The 23,285-nt window shown below is 34.5% G+C and overlaps 2 protein-coding genes across 9 annotated transcripts in view; one reads left to right on the top strand and one right to left on the bottom strand.

Moving 5' to 3' along the window:
- Positions 1–597: 597 nt before the first annotated feature.
- LOC129928514 (SET and MYND domain-containing protein 4-like) lies at positions 598–9,109 on the top strand. 2 transcript variants are annotated; one of them, XM_056043102.1, is made up of 2 exons: positions 598–713; positions 4,780–9,109. In XM_056043102.1, exon 2 carries the CDS (start codon positions 4,780–4,782, stop codon positions 6,817–6,819), a length of 2,040 nt encoding a protein of 679 aa, XP_055899077.1. In that variant the 5' UTR covers positions 598–713; the 3' UTR covers positions 6,820–9,109. The 2 variants fall into 2 exon arrangements, with proteins under 2 accessions (XP_055899077.1, XP_055899078.1); XM_056043103.1 differs by having other exon boundaries at positions 609–757.
- A 112-nt stretch (positions 9,110–9,221) lies between these two features.
- Positions 9,222–23,285, bottom strand: part of LOC106074128 (uncharacterized) — an 82,828-nt gene continuing 68,764 nt past the window's right edge. For 4 of the 7 annotated variants that reach the window (XM_056043094.1, XM_056043100.1, XM_056043095.1 and 1 more), the window contains 7 exons: positions 22,668–23,241; positions 21,552–21,790; positions 20,574–20,591; positions 19,027–19,107; positions 17,475–17,608; positions 16,607–16,758; positions 9,222–14,289 (listed from right to left, as the gene is read on the bottom strand). In XM_056043094.1, the coding sequence (XP_055899069.1) occupies positions 14,204–14,289; positions 16,607–16,758; positions 17,475–17,608; positions 19,027–19,107; positions 20,574–20,591; positions 21,552–21,790; positions 22,668–23,241 (1,284 nt within the window). In that variant the 3' untranslated portion in view covers positions 9,222–14,203. The remainder of the gene's footprint in view (positions 14,290–16,606; positions 16,759–17,474; positions 17,609–19,026; positions 19,108–20,573; positions 20,592–21,551; positions 21,791–22,667; positions 23,242–23,285) is intronic. The other 3 variants (XM_056043097.1, XM_056043101.1, XM_056043099.1) reach the window with 2 other exon arrangements.

The following is a 23,285-nucleotide window of genomic DNA, read 5'->3' as shown; positions in this document are numbered from 1 at the left end:
GAGAATCTAGATTCTAGATGTAAATGCATGATCTGTGGTACCGTTGAAATAGTTGGCAGGGTGGCCTATGTTTGTTTGGCCAAAACACTTTTTAAATCTTAAATAGCCACCCCTAACTCTTTTTTTTTTTTTGCCCTCAAATTCTAAAAGACCACTTTTTTTTTGTCTCCTAAAATCAAACGGCCCGAAACCCCCCATAATCTAGAGTAGGTCTATGCACTAACACTTTGAAGACGTTGGCCCATCAGCTGTACAACCGTCTCTCCTCCAACAACATACTTTTGGCTCTTGTATCGAGACGACACAAACCAAACACTTCTTTTTTTTTTTTTAAGTGTTCCTGGCAAATTACAAGTATGCATATTTCAATTAATATAATTCATTCTCTCTCACTCTCCCTCGGACCTCTCTGGAGGAGCTTAAACGATGACCTCGGCGCCTTCAGGAGGTCACGAGATAAGGCGCCTGAACGGCGCGGGTGGTTGTAAGGAATGATTATATAGCTCAGTGATCTACTCCTTTGAAAAAGAAGAACAATTTTTGTTACTATATTAATGATCTTCACAAAGGGAAATTAAATAGATTTGTATTGACTATATTATTATAGATTGCCTTTTTTAGTGTCTAGTGAACTCAAATCTCTACATAAGACTGAATATAGACATCTACTCTAGATCTAGATCAGATTCTAGAGTGTCCTAAGAACATATGATGTAAGAGATCTAGAACTGATCTGCATGAACTATTAATAATAAAAGTAAATTATAGATCTAGAGTAGTTTATTTAATCCGGACATTAGAATCTACATGAATTCGCCGTAATTCGGACACTCGCTGTATTAGTATTTGGTTTGTGGTCTGAAGTGCCAACCCTAGACCCTAGTGGTCATGAAATAAATGAAATCTTTATTTTGATATTTAATATGAAACGAGCCTGCTGTATAATCATAATGTGCTTGTCCATTTTCCAATGATTCTGACCCAATTTCCTTCCAGTCGAATCCAGTTAGTTGTCTTTTTATGTAAGAAAAAAAGAATTTCAAATGTGTAAGTTAATAAAGTTAGGTTGTACAAGTTTTTTCCTATTTTACCCGGATGACTTTACTTTTACATATTGAAGGGTTAGGTTAGTTGGCTAAGGCTATATTTTTTGATTGGCTAAGTCTATGCTAATGAGCCCGGCAATATTTATTCTGTTTTTGGAGCTGATTTATTTGATTCATAAGCCAAGTGGTTTGATTCCATACAAAAATATTTTTAATAGGGTGTTTTTAATAAATAACGATTTTCTTACCAAAATTTATTTCGGACAGCCAATTTTGGACATCAATGTTAATTATCTTATATTTGTTTTGTTGTTGTTGTTTTATAGAGAGTAAATGGGCAAATGTTTGGAGTGAGCTTGGTACATTGAATGAAGTTAAATGCCTAGATCTTGACCTACTAGATAGATCTAGAATCTAGATTTATATCTGAGTATCTCTATAGTAGTATATAGAGAGAATATCTAATAGAGGTTTCAGCTATTTAGGTAAGAATAGCCATCCTAACATGTACTATGCTACAAAAGATCATCTGTATTAGAAATTTATAAACAAAAACACAAACATTCAACACACATCTAATCATGCAAACATAAAATAAGTCTAAAAGTTTGCATAGAAGTCACTATCCCAGTGTTTTTTTTTTCGTATTTATGCATAATTTGAAAACATCTTAATGATTTTATGTGAGGGGCTATGCCTGGGGATCTTAAAATTTTGTTAATATTAATATAGAATTAAAATCTGAGTTTATTGATGCCTAAATATAGAGACTGTCTGAATAATTATGGTGTCCGGAATCAAATAATGTGGTTCAAATTAGTCCGAATTAAATGAAAACACATGGCCTCTTTGACCTTAAATATAATAACAAATATAGGTTAGGGGTACAAATATAAGTAGTCATCCTTATTCTTGTTAAACGTAAGAAGATTTTGATTTAATTCATTTTCTTTTCTATGTCAAACCATTGTCAAATAATGCACTGTCAAAGTCAAACTTTGAAATTGTGGCCTATAGCATAATAGCATATAAACTACTCTAGTAAATTAATTTAAAGTGAATAGATCTACAGTCTAGATCCACGATTCTACATGATTTTTTAAAATTAAATTTTAAAATATTTTATAAATTATACTTTATACTTAGTTATAGATCTAGATCTAATAATCTAATAGATCTATAAACAATAAAACATTCAATATTCATCAATTTATTATTATTATTGATATATTATTTAGATTTAGAATCTAGATCTACTAGTTAATCTAGTCTACTTATAAAAATAAAAGTCTTATTAACTTATTTATTAATAATAATTAAATAATAAATTTATATTAAATTATTAAATATGAGTACGAGTATTACTATTATTAATTATGAGCATTAAAGTTTAAACTGTGATTAAACTTTAGTTTAAAGTTTAGAGGACTAGATCTAGATCTCTATTATCTCAGATTATTCTATTTACTATAGCCTATAGACTAGATCCTATACTAAATGGCTGCCTGGTCTTGCAGTATGTGCACTGGACTGTTGTTTGGACTTTTCCAGGGTCCCAGGCTCATACCCTGCCCTCTGCCATTCGCCGCTGTCCTGTGGGGGATTTAGACTAGGAAGTAAATTCTCTTCTCTGAAAGAACATCCAAAACAAAACATTTTTATTTTACTATAATATATATAGAGACTTCTTGAGTCTATAATAATAATAGAGTCTAGTAAAAAAAAAATCAAATGCAACCAGAAAATCATATTCAAAGTACCTATAGTCTATTAAGTAAATCTAAGAATTTTAACAATGAATAATATTTGTACAGTAATAGTTAAACTGATAATAGATGTGATTTTACTATAATATATATATAGACTTCTTGAGTCTATAATAATAATAGAGTCTATTAAAAAAAAATCAAAGGCAACCAGAAAATCATATTCAAAGTACCTATAGTCTATTAAGTAAATCTAAGAATTTTAACAATGAATAATATTTGTACAGTAATAGTTAAACTGATAATAGATGTGATACTAGACCTAGATCGGTATACTGACTATGATCACTATCCCTTGACTTCTGTCAGTTCTGTCCTGGTCTAGATTATATTTTAGATCTAAGAAGAGTTATCTAGATAGATTGGAATTAAGGTGACCAGACGTCCAGACTTTGGCATGATGGTCCTGCTTTGGACCGCCTGTCTAGCTTTTCATAAATTATGTGCGGGGGAAACAGGCAATCTCCCACTTTCATAAAAAAGTTGATCAATGTCATGCTTTTATTTTAAATCTTTTGACTGCTAACATAAAAGTACCACCTTGCTATGTTTTCTTCTTGATCTTTGTTAAAGCCTCCATTAAGGTACTTTTAAGTACTTTGTATAGATCAATTTCCCAGCTGCTATAAGTACTTTTGCATGTCATACAGTTTTCTATTATAACAGTTTTCTGTCATTGGACTACCTTTGAAATTACTTTAAAATGTATGACCTTAAACGCACATGTATGTGCAAGAACCAAATGTGAAGCAATCATTACTAAAAGTTTGGCTCCCTATATAATGAACAAGGTAAAAAAGCAGGCTAGTGATTCACTGTTTTTTGACAGCTATCATGGGTGCTTCGAGCCCACAATAAAGTGAAATTGTTTCCCTTGATGATACAATTCTTTGTGACACCCTTTGCTGGAATTTAAAAAAAAAAAAAAAAAAAGCAAATTCCTAGATTTAGATTATAGCAGAATATCAGGCTATGGAAAGACCAGGTGGTTAGCCCTTGTTTAACATCTTTGTTATCCATGTTCAACATTCTTGTTATCCATGTTCAACATTCTTGTTATCCATGTTCAACATTCTTGTTATCCTTGTTCAACATTCTTGTAATCCTTGTTCAACATTCTTGTTATCCATGCTCAACATTCTTGTTATCCTTGTTCAACATTCTTGTTATCCATGCTCAACATTCTTGTCATCCTTGTTTAACATTCTTGTAATCCTTGTTTAACATTCTTGTTATCCTTGTTCAACATTCTTGTTATCCTTGTTCAACATTCTTGTTATCCTTGTTTAACATTCTTGTTATCCTTGTTTAACATTCTTGTTATCCTTGTTTAACATTATTGTTATCCTTGTTTAACATTATTGTTATCATTGTTCAACATTCTTGTTATCCTTGTTCAACATTCTTGTTATCCTTGCTCAACATTCTTGTTATCCTTGTTCAACATTCTTGTAATCCTTGTTCAACATTCTTGTAATCCTTGTTCAACATTCTTGTAATCCTTGTTCAACATTCTTGTAATCCTTGTTCAACATTCTTGTAATCCTTGTTCAGCATTCTTGTAATCCTTGTTTAGCATCTTTGTTATCTTTGTTTAATGTCTTATCGTTGTTCAAAGAAACGTATCCCTTTTGGCTGAAGTTGTATTTCTCTAGCAAATCTTTCTTTCTATAATACCAAGAATCTCTACATTTTGACTTACAATTGAGTTAAAATTAATTGCTCTGTAGAATTTGAAATTTGGTTTTCCAGGTCTTTTAACGTAATTAATTTTGTAAAACCTTACACTTCTAGCCTAGGTACACAATGCTTTCACTACTCATTGGTCTCAGAAATTGTGACCTTTGACTTCTATATGGACCTTTTTTATGCAATAGACGTTCTATAGCTACCATTATATTGTTCTTTTAATTAGAGCAATATAAATTCTGTATAATAAAATAATTTTTCATTTCTTTCTTTCATAGATGGATCAATCACAGGTTGCCAGGATTTTAACTTCATTGACTGACAAGCTAAAGTCAGCCAACATATATAATGAATTTATATCAGACTTTGGTAAATGCAGTACAGACCATGATAGAGTTGCCTGCCTCTACAATTTACCCCAGGTGCAGGATCTTTTTTTAGTTGAAGAAAAGTTCAAAAGCAAATGCAAGAGAGAAGCTGAAATTTTGCGAGGGAAAGGCAATGAAAGGTTCAAGGCCTGTGACTATGCTGGAGCAGTAGAGTGGTATACACAGAGTATTATCAAGGCGCCAGATGACTCTGAAAATCTATCACTTGCTTACAATAATCGGTCCACTGCAAATTTTTACTTGAAAAACTATGCTCAAAGTTTGCAAGACATTGAACTTGCATTTATGCACAACTATCCATTGAAGTCTTGCTATAAGCTGTATCAGAGAATTGGGCGCTGCATGTATTATTTATATCGAAAGGAGGAGGCCATCAAAGCCTTCCAGCAGACCATTGAAGCGTTGGAGATGGCTGACATGCCGAAGGACAGCAAGTCTAACATAAGATCTGACATGCACAAAGTTATTGAGCAATGTTCTTCCATTGATTCAAAGATGGTGAACATGCCTCTTAAAAGTTACAACTGCTGCCATAAAGGTATTCCTAAGCTTTCCAAGGCGAGTATGAAAATTCCTTGTTTATCTGATTGTGTAGAGATTCGTCTGGACAGTTACGGTGGCAGGGGTTTGTTTGCTAACAGAAACATTGAGGTAGGAGAGGTTCTTATTGTGGAAACCCCGTTTGCATCGGCTCTTCTAAAAGAGTTCAATTTGTCGCACTGTCAGTTCTGCTGTAACAGGGTAAAGTTGCCCATACCTTGTAAGTCTTGCAGTGGTGTCATTTTCTGTTCATTACATTGCAGGGAGGCTGCCTGGCGAAAGTTTCACTGGGCAGAGTGTCACATATTAGAGAACATTCAGAGTGACAAAGGAGATTTATCCCTTCTAGCGACTCGAATGATTCTGACAGCAGGGCTTGAAGAGATCATCAGTATAGAAGAGTCTGATAAGGAAGTGGATATCCTTAATGCTGGCATGGATAAGGATGGGGTTTATGCCTCTGATAATTATAAGTCTGCATATAGTCTAGTAAACCACAGCAATGATAGGACAGTTGCAGACCTTTTAAACCGGACAATATCTGCATTGTATCACTTGAAGTATCTAGAGTTTGTTGGGTTTTTCGGTAATGCTGACATCAAATCAAAGCCAACGAACATTGCCTGCGAGGCTGAAGCTGATTGCGATCCTACTAGTAATTCTGATGAAACATTGCATAAAAAGTTCTGCGTAGGTGGACATATTCTCAGAAACATTATGATGTTACCTTGCAATGCTCATGAAGTTTCAGAGTTTGCCTTAAACGAGTCCAACCCAGCCATGTCTGCTACTAAAGAGTTAGCTGCAGGTGTGTATCCTGTTTTGAGCTTAATCAACCATTCTTGCGACCCATCAGTGGTGAGGCATTCCTATGGCAATCTCTGCATTGGAAGAGCCATTCGAAGCATAGCTGCCGGGGATGAGCTGAAAGATAATTATGGTGCTCTGTATCCCACCATGGATCTTGAAAAGAGGCAGTCCACGCTCCATTCTCAGTATTTCTTTAAGTGTTCTTGTGAGGCCTGCCAGGGAGACTGGCCCCAGTATTTTGATATCCAGTGTGACAGGCCATTTTTCCGATGCACCGGCTGTGACGGCCATGTGCCTATACCTCCTGGAAATTTGACAGAGCAAGCCAGGTGCATTGCGTGTGGTCAGCAGCAAGACATCACTCAGACTCTTCTCCGCATGGGGGATATGGAGGAGCCCTACAAGCAGGCATTGACCTCTGTCATCGACGGGGGCAACAGTGTCAGCAACATCACAACTCTTCTCTCATACCTGAAGTTTGTTGAGAAGCATGTCCACAGACCATGGAGAGACATCAATGATTGTCAAGAAGCTTTCAAACAATGTCTCAACATGCATGCAAATTGTTACCCTGCCTAACTCCATTGTTTTTTTTTTTTTACCTGATTCTAAAGTGCAATAATTGTTTCAGAAATATTGTTACTTGGCAGTGCATTTTAAACATTTCCCATCAATTTGATATAATTTCTCAAGGTTCAAAATCATGATTGCATCTTTCCTTGTAAATCCACAATTGACTTGGTTGTTTACACTTGCCTTGCCTGCTGAATTGTACATTTTATATGGTAACTATTTTTCAACTTATTCAGTATTTCCTGTCTTCTTCTTCTTCTTCTTTGTTCTCATTGTTATGTTGGAGTGTTCAGATGAGTAGACCAATACATGAGATGAACTGCGCAGTGGTTTCCGAATCAAGCTCTCCATATAGTTTCCTTTCTATTGGGGTGATTTGGGGCCAATGTCTTATACGGGCCTCTTGGTATAGAGAGCAGTTTTGGAGGACGTGGTCTGCATTCTCTGGTGATACTCCAAATGGGCAGATTTCACTGGTTCCAATTTTGAGCTTCCGGTACATGTGTTTCCTGTCAAATCAGCATTTCCTCAAATTTTCTTTTTAAGTGGCTGTAATTTTAATTATAGGATCTTCTTTTCATTCACTTCTATTTCTATGCTCCTTGGCTACTTAAATTGGTCAGAACATTACAATGGTTAGTAGGATAATATATTGAGACAAGTCTAATTAGCTTAACAGTGGGTTATCAATATAATTTTATGTCGAACTGAAAGCAAGCAAAATGTTCACATTATAAAATTACTGAACAGTTTGTTGTTAGCTGAATTATGCTAAACAAATATTGCACAAGTCTTTTTCCCAGCTGTTGGCATTCATTTTTGGTTGGCAGGTTACTTCGCAATTCATTACTTTATGCAATGCTAATTAAGCCGTATAATCTTAGTTGACCTACTGTATGATTTAAAGCTAGCTACAAATTTCTTCTGTTTCCAATATTGTGTTGTGTTTATAATTGCCAATCAAAAGCAATTCACCACTCTTCTATTCAAATGTTTACAAAGATCATTTCTTCAACATTACAACAACAAAAAAAAAACAGCTGTTTGTCAAATTTATTTATACAAGAAAATAGCCTTTTTTTTTTCTGATTTCCTGGCTCTGGTCTCCCCTATTAATATCTTGAGAAAAAGGGTTTTCATAGCAGTTGCATTTTTTTTTCCATATCCAACTAAAATTTGCAGCTGATTCTTTAGTTTGATTTAGTTGAATGAATTTTAGCAATGTGAGTGAGACACAATAACCTGACTATATTAATAGAGAAAGAACTTGTTTTATAAAACTCGGAAATGTTTTTTTCTATTTTGTAGATGACATGATATCAATGAGCTTTATTGATTTGTACATATTTATTAACATTTATGAATGACGTTAATACAATGCATGTGAACCCTGAACTGTGTGTGAGTAACATATAGAACAAAGAGGCTATATATTGAATGGCTTTTTACTTAGCATACACTTAGAAATTATGAAGTTTTATTCAACCTGCTTATCAATTGGTGTTTGCCATTATTCACATAGTACATTAACTGTTTATTTGTGTAGTATATAGTTTAGTTTGGTGAGTTTTACTATTGCCTGGTCGTGTGGTTTGCACGCTGGACTGTCGTTTGAATTTATCGATGGTCCCGGGTTCAAACCCTGCCCGCTCCCATTCCCCGCCGTCCTGCGGGAGATTTGGACCAGGAAGTTAACCATCTTCAACTCTGAAGGAACATCTGAAACATGTAAAACATTTTACAAAACATTTCATGCATCGTTTTTGGCTGTACTAGTACAGGAAAAGATGAAAATATGAATCTGCCTGCAGTAAAAAAAAATGTAGTTAATAATTGGATTTTATAGTTGAAACTTTTTTGTCAATCTTGACATGTTAAACCATGTTTTTTTTATTTTTTTTATTGAGTTTAAGTCTTCAATCGTGTATACTTTTTTTTTCTGTCAGTGATGTGATTTTATAAGTACCTTTGACCTTTTTTTCCCTAACAATGAATGATGATAAGGTTCATTGGTTTTTTAATATTATGTGCAATTACCAATACAATTTGTGTATGAAATACTTTTTCGATATATAATTTGATATTTAAATTGAAAAGAATACAATGTTTTTCATTATAAACAAAAAATTGTCATCATAAAAGAGACCTAGATGACTTTAGTTGTAGCAAATATTACTTTGTATATCACAAATAATTTACTTTATGAGATCTCGGCATTACTTAGGTAATTGTTCTATTTAAAATGGTTATTAACTAACTGAATATCAACATGAGGTTGTTTTTTTTTTTCAAAGAATATATCATCTTGCTCTGTCTGTCTGGTACAAATTTTGTGCATGTAATTTTCTCTGATCAAGTTGAAATTTTTGGTATTATTCATTGACCCTAACAAAACATGAGTCAGTTGAGAAATTTACCAATTATTTAATCAATTAGTCATAATTAATTAATTTTGTCTTTACATAGAATATATATAGAAAAAAAAGGGGGGAGATATCCTTGTATAGGGAATAAGATTGCTTAGATAAGGGGAGATAAGCCATGTGTAGAGAATTAGCATATAAGAATTGAAAAATAACAACAGTAAAATTAAATGTTAGTGCAAGATTTATATCCAAGACTGTATGTTGACATAAACATTATACCAAAGACTTATGTATATTTATCAATTAAAAAGAAAACATATAGGATTTGATATATAATGTAATACCATTATTAACATTTTCACAAACAATGTCCTTTCTTCAATTACAAACAACTTTTTTTCCATTATATTATATTTGAAAAGCCTAGAGTTACAAATAAATATGAACTATTAAAACTCAAATGTTTGTAGCAGTCTTCCTTAACTCAACTCCACATTAGCTTAGCTTTTTTTGTTAATATTTTTTTTATATGTTGCATGTTTTACAAGTTTGGAAGCTTGACAGCTTTGTAGATTGAATCATTAATTTGCATGTCTGTGTGTACTAAAAGATGGAAAAAGAGTGAAAATTCTTAGAAAACTTTCATGGCTTTAAATTCCTTTAAATCCTTTGTACTACCCACAATGCAATCTGTCAAGATAGTTGCTGTACCAAGTGGTCAGTTTGTATGGCATAATTGTGTCTAGTTACTATTTGAGATATTTATAACTAGTTATTCTACAAGTCCTAGAATAAAACTTATGTCAAATGCTTGTTTTCCTACTAAATAAAAAGTTTGATGTGTTTTCCTTTACCCAGTTGGAAACAAGGTTTAGATTAAAAATCTTAGAAAATTTTGTTTGGTTTCCTTTGTTTTGTCACTGTGTGTAGCTAAGAAGAAGTTTAAAGAGTAAGATATGTTGATAGTAGGGATTCTTTAGGATTTTATGTCTTGCAATCCTTTCCCATTGCAGCATCTCATGTGACTTAAAGAGGCCAGTTCTTGATAAACATCCACAGTGACAGGTTAGGTATTTGTAGTCACCAGACGCTGCAGTATTTTCACCCCTTTTCCTGGTGTGTACACCATAAGGACCCCTCCTTTATGCTTGCCCTCCATGTGGATCTATCTAGTGCATCTATTTCACAACTGTCACATTTAAGGGTATGACAAGGCGTGGTAGATAAAGGCACATTCCTCGTCCCATATGCTAGGACAAATTTGTACAAATACTCCTTCTTCCCTAGTGCTATTAGAGCATGGAATGGGTTGCCTGAGCTAGCCAGGAAAACCAGTGACTTGGCAGAATTTAAGTCATTGGTTAATATGCATGACTAAATGCATGACGCGTAGGACGTAATCATCTTCTTTTTTGAAGTAACGTCTGTATTATATAAGATATAAGATAAGAAGATAAGGATTGGCCACACCTACATCACGCACTCTTTTGTGCTGAGTGAGTACTGTGACTCTCGCCTCACCGTGAAACATCCTCATTGATTGCCCCAGATACCAGGATGTCAGGGAGAAATATTTTAGAGCCACTGGCTTAAAAACACTATTTGATAATGTCGACCCTGGGAAGGTACTGGGCTTTGTCCGGGAAGTGGGGCCATCTACAAAGATCTGATTTATGAATTTGTGAACGTGTACTGTTTACATTAGATTTTTGCCAGGTGATTGGATTTCTACTACCTTTGCTGTTTTGGTTGTGAATAGACCTTGGTTTTAATGATATGACTGTATGGAATCTGGCCCTTGTTGTTTAGAGAGAGAGTGGTCCTTGAGGGACTGCAGGCACGACATGGCCTAAATTGTGCCGATGTGCCTAAAATCAAAGTAGAAAGTCATTTGTCAGTGGACAAAACTTCAAGTTACATTACAGCATTAAAGGAGTTACCAGAATCAAATCAGAATTATATAAATCTTTAATGAATAATAACAATTAGGATAACGCATGGATTTCAAATCAGTCTTTGAGTAGAATTGCCATTATTTTAAAAATATTGTCTAAATTATATATATATATTATTAAAGCCCATTTTTAGAACATTCTCTGCACAATACCATCTGTAAGTAAACATGGACATTTACAGATCAAATATCATTCATTGAGGGTGTCACTTGACTAGCTACTTATCTGAACAAGTCAGGCTTTCATTAGACCTAAAGAGGAGAATGCTTTATACTTTGAAATAGAAACGCCAAGCTCTACTTGGATTTTAAACTCAAAATCCTACAAAACATCCAAATTAGGAGGGAGGGGGTCATACATTTTATAGCGTTTTTATCACTGGCCTAACACTTTTTTGTATAAAATCTAGTTGTTTTTTTAATTTTTTTTTTTTCTTTTTTGAGTATTTGTCAAAACTGAAGTAAATAAAAGCCAAACACATTTTTTGTTTAGAAAATAATTTATTTGTACAAGGTTATCCGTGTAGCTGACTGATTCTAGACAGACTCTGTCAATGTTTTCATCTAAACTACCGAGTAACAGTTGAATACAAAGATATGTATCAGATTCATTCATTCCTAACCTACTGATAATAGAATGTAAGGCATTTCTCAGCATTTTTTTTTTTTATACTTCCAAATAATTTGTTCCTTCCCTTTTCACATATCACAAAGATATACCGGTATAAATGATCATTAAATACTTTTTCATGACATGTATATGAAAATTAACAGCCATTACCAGAATTATCATTCAAAAACCTAAAAGCTGAGTATTCCCTGGAGTATCTGAAAATAGCTGGTGTAATGCATAGACTATTTGACTATAAAGTTAACATGAGAGGGTTATATAAATAGATGAATTGTGTTTGACAAATTTTGATCCCTTGTGATCACATTTCCTAGTCATATAGATCATTTTTCAAAGTAAACAACAGCATAAGTAAATTTTAAAACCTAAGCATTCACAACCAGTGGCAATGCTAATCACATAATTATCTTGAATAAAAACAACAACAGTTTCCAGTGATATGTTTACATTTTAGCATCTAAAACAGCAACAATGTATATGTTAGTGCTTCAAAGTTGAACAATTAACTTTCACTACCATTCATAACCAGAATCATTGTTCCATCAAAACACTGTTTACTAATTTGTAATAGAAGACAAACAAATATTTACAACAACAGAAGATGAAGAGTAATATATACATACAAAACCACTTGGAAGAGTCAGAGGAGCTTCTTTACAGTAAATAATAAAATGATCTTCTAAGCATTACATGAATAAATCGCAAGTTTTTTTTCCTCTGAGCCAAAGCTGAGTATGGTTTGTTTTTATCAACAATAAAGTGAGAAAAAAAAAAAGTTTTGAACATTATATTATGCAGTATGTCACTCACTACACTTATCACACTCACTTTAGATTCCTTACCAAGAAGCCTGAACAAGACACTGGCTTCATAACATCACTGTATAAAGAAAATTATATGGAGAGCTCCCTGATTTGGAAGCCACTGCACAGTTTCATCTCATATATTGGTCTAGTCATTTGATTGCTCCAACATAATAATGAGAAAAAGGGCGAAAAAGAATTCACTTTAGAGTGTATAGCATTTCATTACCTGGGGCATGGTAATGTTTGAACTATCCCATCTGATAACACCTACAAGTGATATTCAGTAATAGCTCTAGTATAGGAGAGAGGAAATAAGGCTTAAAAAAAAAACTGGCCTATAAAAAGCAAGGATATAGAATTGAAATATACAGTAACTAATGAATACATAGCATGTGCACTAGGAACATTGACTTTAAATCTTATATCAACAACTTGGAATTGAACCAGAACTATCAGAATGTATGTTATAGATTCATTCATTGGATTCAACTCAAACATCTTCATCTATCTTTTCTAAACATTGTTTTAATACTCAATTCTGTTAGCTGTCTGTTAATATAAAAACACAATCAACAATCAGGACAAATTTGAGAAATTTAGCCACTAAATAGTTTGATAACAAGAAATAGATGTTATTTACCAGTCATATTCACAAGTGTTAGAAAATGTTACTATCATGAAATGGAAACTTTAAGTCTGGGTATATACATACAGACTCAACCATTAACTTTTATAAGTAATGCTATCAGAAGACTGTGAAAAAGTGAATCTGCACTGTCTAATAATATGCAAAAATTTCCAGTTACTTCCCTATAGGTAAAACAAGTAATTTTGATCTTAAATTATTCAGATTCATGTTCAGGGTTCAGATAAATGTTAATTGTTTATATATATATGTGACAATTTCTTTTGTAAAGTTCCAAAATATTTTGTAAATTAAAAAAAAGGAATCAAAATATTTATATATAAACTTTTGTTCAAAAGAATGCAACCATGGAAGACATGTTCACATAATACAAGAGTCAAATCATACGCTTTTTTTTCTTTGTTATACAAAGTGAATTTAAAGTACAAGAACATAACCAATATAAAACATTTGTTGGACATATTTAATAAAAAACAGAAACACATGAGCAATTCTATATTTGTGTTTAAAAATATAATATGAACTTGTAAAAAAAAAAAAGTTATACAAACATAAAGAGAAAAAATAATCTAAAATTAAGTATGGTGCATAGGCAATCACAGCAGTATGTTTGTTTATACATAAACAGGAATATGATATAAAAAAAAATAATAAAATAAAATATTCTAGAACAAAACATTATTTTTAAAAACCAGTTTGAAAGTGTTATCTAAGTTGCTAAAGAATCCTAGTTTTCAGTTTGGATTAGAAACAATACCAGCCTAGTCTTGTAACATTATTTTAGAATGGTAAAACAAAATCAAAGTTGGCAACATTAATTATGGAGGGAAAACAATATGCTGTAGTTCGGAGCTCTCAAGATGTACTGAATTACTAAGTCTCGCTTGAGATTGTAAAGTTCCATTGTAATGTCAGTTTAGAGTCAGCAAAGTCAAGGCGGTGATGGGAAGTCATGTTGTCACTTTGTCCTGCTGTTTCTTGACCCATTTAGTCTGGACTTAAAGACTTGGATTCTTCATACTGTCGTTTGATTTCTGCAATCTGATCTCCAGACCAGGTCTTTCTTCTTGCCGCTAAAAGACAAACAATATATTTTAAAAGAGACAAATACTTTGTTTATAAAACATTTCTAAAAGAAATTTTTTACAAATTCCAAGACAGTTTGTCAAATTAATATATCTTCTGTCTCGGAAGAAAACAATCTTGAGAGGGGGCAGAATCTGGTGTGGCTAATCAAGAACATTCTTGAGCGGCAAAGTTTGCCTCAGTTCATCTATGTGCATGCATTAATTTTAGGGCTAGCTGAAAGGGCAGCTTTCCATTTCTTTCTATTGACTAAGGCCACTTCAGCTTTATAGTAGCTCTAGTAAATGCAAAATCTTATGCAGCTAACCTCAAGTAACAGAAAAGCAAAATGTTTATAATTCGAGCAAATATTCTTGGATACTAGGCATATGAATGTATTTGTTTTCAAAATATTTTTTTTTAATGACTTAAATAATGTTATACAACAATAAATGGAAGCTCTAGGGTTAAGCTGATATTTTTTCATACAGAAAATGTTTGATCTTAATTCAGTAAACTCAAGGCTAAGTAACTAGCATAACATTATAAATACTCTAAGGAGAGGTAGCCATCAATTGGTCAAGTATTTGGGTGCAATACATCTAAGACTAAGACTAAGACTAAGACTGCTTTATTGATTCTTACGGAAATTTGTTGTGATTACAAGGACTCGTTTCTCATATAAAGACAACACATCAGAAAAATACACATAAATACAACAGACAACATAAAGAGTTCATTCAGCGACTACACACAGGTATCTTGGTGCATTTCATGTTCCCTGATCAATGAGTGGCGGTGATAGAGTCTGACCGAGTGAGGTACGAACGAGTTTTTGTACCGCTCCATTCTTGTTTTGATTGACAGCAGTCGCATATTCGCGACGACCTGGCGTAGTTCTGATGGAGCAGGTGGCCGTTGTCTTCCAAGATTTTTTCGATTTTTCTTAGGCACGTTTGTTCAAAAAGTTCCTTTAAATGTGGTAATGTGAGTGTAATTTTTTATGCTTTTTTAATGATGTTTTCTAGACGTTGCAACAGTTTAGATGAGGCGTTGCCTTGCCAACAACTTATTCTGTATGTTAGCAAATTTTGTACAGTCGCGCCGTAAAATGTCTCAAGGATCTTCTTGTTTAATTTAAAACTGTTGAGTTTGTATAGAAAAAAGAGTCGCTGGGCTGTTTTCTTTGTCAGAGTTCCAAGGTGGTCTTCCCATGAAAGCTTGTTGTTGATGATAACGCATAGATATTTATATGCCTTTACTTGTTCTATAGATGTAGTGTTTATTTGCAGTTCACGTATAGTTTGTTTTTTCTTTCTAAAATCTATTATAAGTTCTTTAGTTTTTGTTACATTCAGTTTTAGAAAGTTGTCGGTGCACCAGTTTGTAAACTCTTCTATCGAGCTTCGATACTGAGTTTCATCTCCTGAAATAAGACCGACTAGGGCAGTATCATCAGCGAATTTAATGAGTTTAACTGAGTCATAGATGCTTCTTATGTCATTAGTGTAAAGAGTGTATAGTACAGGAGAAAGTACACAACCTAGTGGAGCACCCATACATAGTACTCTAGTTGACGATTTGGTGTTGTTGACTTTAACATACTGGGGCCGTTGGGTTAAAAAGTTTAGAACCCATGCTAGTAAGTAAGGGCTTACATTTAAGCTACTCAGTTTGTTTATCATTAGATGTGGCTGTATGGTATAGAAAGCCGAGGAGAAATCTACGAAGAGGACTCGTGCATATGTTTTGGGTATATCGAGATGCTTATAAAGCTGGTCCAAAAGCAATAGTCTCAATATTAAATTTCTAAAGATGCTAAAAGCTTGGTTATGCTGTAAGACTTAAAAACTGACAAGCTTAGAAAAAAAAAACACAAAAGATACATGCGGAGAATTAGATGAGAAAATGTCACAAGAATATGAAGACATTCCCTGCTATCCCAATAAAATACACAATATACAGTTAACTCTGAATGCAGTACACTGCAAAAGTTGCCAGCATTTTTTTTAAAGCTTTTGAATAAATAGAGCTCTTCTGGTCTCAAAAAAAGAAATGGAAAGACGCACCTAACTAATTCTGTTTAATCAATACCAGCCGGAAACAGATATTTATAGCTCGTTTTGTTTTTGTCTAAAACTTTTTCAAAGAAAGGTGCAGTGTATAAGAACAACATAAAGGTAGCCATAGAAACAGAGTGATTAGTAGGCTTTTTTGTGTGTCTAAGTTATTATATTATAAAATTTTTAAAACTTGAACCAGAAATAATGTGTGAATGAATTAAGGATTGCAGTCAGAATTTATAGCTAAGACAAAGTGGTTCACCTGCTTGTTTCTTGGTCTGTAAGGTGACCTGACGAGCCAACTCCTGATGCAGATTCATGTAGTGGGCCCTTTCATTTTTCTCTTTTTCTACCTTACTGTGAATATCCTCAGGGGGCAGCTTACTCAGGTCCTGCTGGGACATGGACAGGACACTGCCAAAGAAAAACACAACAGTTCTTTTTGTTATTCCACATTGTACAGCTATCATGCAGATGGATATAAAAGTAAGTTATGTTTCCCTTTCAGACCTTGCGATCTATAGGGCAAATAATGTTAAGGTAATTTTTTTAGCCATCTTTTCTCAACCAAAGTCAGGTACCCATTAAAGCTGGGTGGACTCAGGGGTGCCCTAAAAATCCTGAAATTCAAAATCCCAGTCGTCATCTAGATTTCAACCCAGGATTCCAGGATCGGAAGACAAGCACTTAACCACTTAGCAACCAAGTTCCCCTTTCAGACCTTGTGATCAATAGCCCACAGTTAACAAGGGTGTCATGTGGCCAGAACAATGACCAGCTGCTTTACTTCTCCCCCAACTATGTCAGGTACGCATTAGAGCTAGATAGTCTCCCAGTTTCTACTAGGATTCAAACTCCGACCCCCGATTCGTAAGCCAAGAGCTTTGCCACTCAGCCACAGCGCCTTCGCAGCAGGATATAGTGACACAAAAATGAATTCCAGAATTTAGAGGTTTTTAGCACATATCCTATAATAATGATAACTTACTTAGAGTTAGATCCACCCATCCCTTTTGGCACATAGGATGGCAAGCTCTCTCCACAACTTGGTCAAAGGTGATGATAATTTTAAAAACTATTTGCCATTCTAGATTCGTTCTTAAAGGAAAAAAAAAGGTCCTTGTACAAACCTTTGGGAGGTTAGAACCCTTTTAATTCGCTCAGCTTTCTCCAAACGTCTCAACCTGTCTTCTTCTGTCAAGTTCTCTGCATCAGCGACTGGGTCATAGCGCTCCGGAATGAAAACTTTCTCAGGTTTAAAGAGCTGAGGAGAAACGTTTTGCAAGTCATCCATTAACAACACTGTGTGAAGATGTAGGCCATAGCTGAATAGTAAACTGGTTTATGGCTGACCTAAACAACCTGAGTTATTCAAACTTTGGCTCCTTTTAATAAAACATTAATATACACATTTAAATTTCAAATTTTTTTAATGAAACATAATTGAAAAACAAAATAAAATGTTAAAGAAGCGTCCTCTGAGAGCAAGATTGTCTTCCAATAACTTTTAATCATTTTAAAATCTCTCATTATATATTATTTAAGGATAAGATAATTTTATTGATCCAATCAAATGGAAATTCAGTTTGACTACAATTGACAATATTAAACACACTATATCTAGGTTAAAACTCTCAAATTATGACTAATATTTAGTCTAATATAAACATACAAATAGAGACGACATTCCTTTTAAGAATCAATAACAGACATTGTCTTTGGATCTTATGACTAAGAAAGTTTTTTTAGTTGTTGTGGCTATGAAGATTCAGTTTAAAGTATTTATAAGCTAATCTACAAAATTAGAAAAGAAACACTGAATGTCTTATCTACAACTTTGCTCTCTATGGACTTAATGAAAACATGCAAACAAAAACTTGAACAAAATCATGCTAAAAATATTCTTATGACTCTAGTGTGTTGAATAATTTGTGATGTCTGGGAAAAAGAATTATTTGGTGATGTAGGTCACAAAAGGAAAAAGATTTGTGTGTTCCATAATGGTAAATCTTGATGAAGCTCTCAGAACTTTAATAGTGTGTCACCAAATGGTTGATTCTCTCTTGCGAAGTAAGTAAGTAACTCTTCAGACCTTGCAATGTATGGGGGGAAGATGGTATCAAGGTCATCCGTTTCTAGGGCTGACAGTTAACTAGGCTGCCATGTGGCCAGCACAACAATCTACCACCTTTATTTTCCCCAACTAATGTCAGGTACCCATTAGAGTTGGGTGGACTCAAGGGTCTCCTCAAAATTATTGAGTTCAAAATCCCAGTCATCATCTAGATTGAAACCCAGGGCACCTCGGTTTGGAAGCTAAGGGCTTTACCACTCGGCCACCACTCTTTTGAAATGCTCCACTTATTTTCTGTGTTGGTCTCTAGGATTTTCAGTGCATGGTATTGCATCATCATACATGTTTGATTCTTTTAGTCTTGGGATGACATGTCAATAGTACTATTAACAGATATGTTTCTTTTTAGTCTTATGAAGGCGGCATCAACAGTATTGCACTACCAGAATATGACTATGAATATAAAGGTGTTTTTTTTAACTAATATATAACTAGTATGTGTAGAATTCTATACAGTTTAGATTGTATTACAGTGTTTCTCTTGACTGTTTTAAGTTTTAGTATTGTAGTGTTTCTTCCTACTATGATGCCGTATTAGTAATACTTACTATTTCCCTATCTATCATGTCTGTGTCAATCTGGTCCATCTTGGTTTGTGAGCTTTTCACAATATCTGGGACATCATCAATCTGACATGGGGACATGGTGGTGTGGGGAGTGGGGGGCAGGGGGGGGGGAGAGAGAGGAGAGCATGCAATGAAAGGAATAAAAGCTTATAACATAACTTTAAATAAATATTGGGAGACTTTTCAGTTAGAGAACAGAACAATGAACATACCTTAAAGCCCAGGAAAGTGTTAATGAACTCTCAAGTACATAACTTCAATGTTTTAAAATAAATAGCATGAACTGATATAAAATTATGAGTAACTCGTGTTATGAAACTTAAATGAACAGCTTTATCATGCACAATAGTTACATATGCAAGTGTCAACAAGATTTTAGCTTATAAGGAGGTGTGAAAAAGAACATTTATTACAGGTATAATCCAAATAGTCCATCTCCATTATTTCATTATACAAGCCCTGAACGCAACATTATTATATAACACAATTGCAGCATTTTAGAAAGGTTAATAATGTAATTGAGTTAAATTTTTGCGTTCAATCATCAATTATAATAATGAGGCATGTCTTCGAGTCCAAAGATTAATGAGGAATGCAGTATTTCCCCTGGCTAAGCAGCCCCACCTGCGACCTACATATTTTGCCACATCCAGTACAGGCATAACCATTTGGCAAAATCATCAATAATTAAGTTACAAAAAGAGAAAGCAAGCATAGTTCATCCAACTTTCCTAAGCTATGCACAGCGGACAGTAACATATACAATACAACGACTAGACATAGACCCAATATACATATACCAAAACATAGACCAGAATATGCACACTATTTTCTACACACAGACCCAATATAATCACATTTAAAAGCAGCAAGACCTTTTCAGATTCAATGAATGCTATCAATAAAATGATTTATAAAACTGAAAAAATCTGTTAATGATAGCATTTGGTATCATCTTAAATGCTTGCAGTTATGAGATTAGGAAGAATTCCTATCAATTCAAACAAGCTTATTTAACTCAGCATTATTTATTTCCTAAACACTTATTCTTAAAATCTATGTCTTTTAAAGTTGATATTGTATTGCAGTTAGGAGTTAAAGATCCTGCAGCATAGCTTGTTAAATGTTAAAGACTTATGAGATGTAAGCTTTTCATTCATATAAGTGCCATTGTTAAGACTTCTACAAACATTGATTTTTTTCAACTATTCTTGACTAATTTCTGGTAAATTTGAATAGCGACAACCTTAAACTTTTATGCTAGGACCCCCCAAATGATAGTGACAAGGAAATTTCTCACCGATTCAGATAAATACTGATAAACTTGAGTACATGTTTTTAAACAAAGCTTACAGGCCGTTGGGTTAGAAAGTTTTAAAGTGATCAAGGCAATACAAGTTCTAGTCTGTTTTAATGCTGGATATAGATCAAGATTACATCATCATGCAGAAAGAAAGGAAGCTGGAAGACAAAGGTGATCTCTCCATTGACTAATACGCTGGGATAGCACCCCTGTCAGAAGGTCTTACCCCACTCATTCTGTACACCTTGTAGAAAAGAGAAACAAAAGTTGACTCTAGAGTAGCTGTCAAACTTTGGAACCAGTACCAACACTAGGTAAGCAATTGTTATTTAACATAGTTTCCTTTGGCGGGAATGATGATAAAAATGTTACCCCACCATCTCATGTTATAATGAAGCTTGTAAGTCCGAAGATTAATGAGGAATGCAGTATTTCTTGTGGCTATGCAGCTATGCAGCCCCAGCTGTGACCTACATATTTTGCCATTTCCAGGGCAAGCATAACTATTGTCCGAATGGTGGTTAAGCTGGGTATGGCATGTATCCCATATGGGGGCTGAACGTATGCCAAAAGCAGTATTTTTTGGTGAGCTAAAAGGTGGTCGAAGTAACAAGCATAACCATTGTCCAAAGGTGGTTAAGCTGAGCATGGCATGTATCCCATATGGGGGCTGAACGTATGCCAATAGCAGTCTTTTTTGGTGAGCTAAAAGTAATAGAGGTGCCCGACGGAAATGCTTTAAAGACCAGCTTAGGTGCCAACTAGAATTAGCTGAAATAGAAGAGAGCACCTAGTTGCATGCTGCTTCAGAGTAAGACAGCTGGAGGTCACTCACAAATTGAGGCCAAAAGAAAATCTGCTGCTGAGGACAGCTGCAGATGGCAAAATGAAAATCTTAATTTTATGTTATAGTTTATCTTTGAAGAACATTTTTGTTGTCTTCAAATATCTAATACAATCAAATCAAACAAAGTGATTAGGAAATAGTTTAGTCAATAGTGCTGACTTACGTAAGGTTAATAAAGTTACATTATCATTGAGTTTGACTAAACTGGGCTAGAAATACAGTAATTCTAACAAAATAAATAACTTGCAATAATGATGATTATCGAATTAGCCAGACATTAATACTGGTCATAGTAATTTTTCAATGACCAATAATTAAGTGTTACCTGATGCATGAGACAAGTCACACACAACTTACCAATCTACTCGTCATCAGATCTCCAGCAGCACTGTGCCGGGTTGGGTTCATCTCCAGCTTCAGGGGTTCACTGCTGGAGATGGTCATGTGACGGCCCCTGGGGCTCCTTTTAACATTGAGCAGGCTGCTGTCCCACTCTGGAGGAGACTTAGTCCAAGGTCTGGCAGTGTAAGCCCCAGATGTAGGCAAGCTAGACAGGCCTGATGGTCTCTGGATGTGAGCAGCAGAAGGATGAGGATCTGCAAACATTTTGCGATGGAATTATAACATCTGAATCAGTTGTACATGGAATCTTACTTTCCCAACCGATGGGTCTATGGAAGAACTGAAGTGAGGTCAACCCTCCAAGTTAACAGCAAACAACATGGTCAAATTATTTCTAAGCATTTTTCATTTTTACATAATTTATTAAACTTTAAATTTAGAAATAGATATTGCCCCAGAATTATTATTTTTGTTTTCAAAGTAAGTTTTAGTAATGTGATAGTAAGTTTTAGTAATGTGAAAGTAAGTTTCAGTAATGTGAAAGTAAGTTTCAGTAATGTGAAAGTAAGTTTTGGTAGTGTGATAGAAAGCTCTGGTCATGTTTAAGTAAGTTTTGATTGTTTATTTGTTATACAAGTTTCAGACGTGCCTTCAGAAATGAAGATTCTTACATCCTAGCACAGACCTCCTGCAAGCAGGCAGAAATGGCTGTGCTCAATCTTATCAAAGTACGAATGTAAGAAATAATTATTTTGAAAATTTTATATATTTAAAAAATCTACAATTATCTTTGATCTCCTTTTTTCAAAATTATTTTGATCTCAACGATGATACAAAGTGACATAAGCATGATTGTTTTTCATTCAATACACAATTTTAAAACATTCTCTGATTGTAAGTTTAAGTCTAACTCAGTTTTCATAAACTAAAAGTACAAATGCAAACACATTCAACAAAATTTACCAATCTTGAATGAAAATTCCAGTTTATACCAGGTTTTAACCTGAGATACTCTACCATCAGTACTTTATATGCCCAGGTAACAGAGATGATTTAATCTACAGACAGACACTTTAAATGTCCTCTCAAAATGCAGCATAAGTAAAGTTTAAAAAAAAAAAAAGAGATTACCTTGTTCATCAGGGTAAGCTAGGTCATTTTGTTTTCTTTCTTTCTGTAACGTCAAGCTCCCACTTGAGTTGGATGAGACAGGAACATAAGACTTGGCAATGAACTGATCAGAGGGCTTCTGTTGCTGGCCCATGAAAGAGTTGGCAGGATAGTTCGTCTCCAGGGAGCTCATTAGCCCATTATTGTTTTTGTCCATTACCACTTGGCCGTCCTCTTTTGCGGGGCTGTTCAATGCCTCAATGCTGTGGTACGGCCTGGCAAAGTCAGACGATGCTGGAACATTTGGCTTGACAGATGAGAACTGAGGCTCACCCACAGCGTTGAGAGCCAGCTCACTGCGGAACGGCCTGGCTGACTTTTCCTGGTATGGTGTGAAAGGTTTAGGGGCCATGAGAATGAGGGAGGTTCTTCTGGACCCTGGCGCAGACTGGGTCTCGCTGGTTGTGGACACCGATGATTTTGGTGTGTATTTAGGAAGGTTTTCATACAGTGGTTGGGCAGAGTCCCACTGAGTGAGGCTGGAATGTTTACCACTTGGATCTGATGCGATGCGTGCATGAATGATGGATGTATCCTTAGGAAAGGAATTAAAGTTGTATCATTACGTGCAACATCATC

The sequence above is a fragment of the Biomphalaria glabrata genome, chromosome 10 (genome assembly GCF_947242115.1).
Source record: "Biomphalaria glabrata chromosome 10, xgBioGlab47.1, whole genome shotgun sequence".
Classification (NCBI taxonomy): Eukaryota; Metazoa; Mollusca; class Gastropoda; family Planorbidae; genus Biomphalaria; species Biomphalaria glabrata.
The sequence above is the reverse complement of the archived record's forward strand: the minus strand, read 5'-3'. Positions and strand labels throughout refer to the sequence as shown.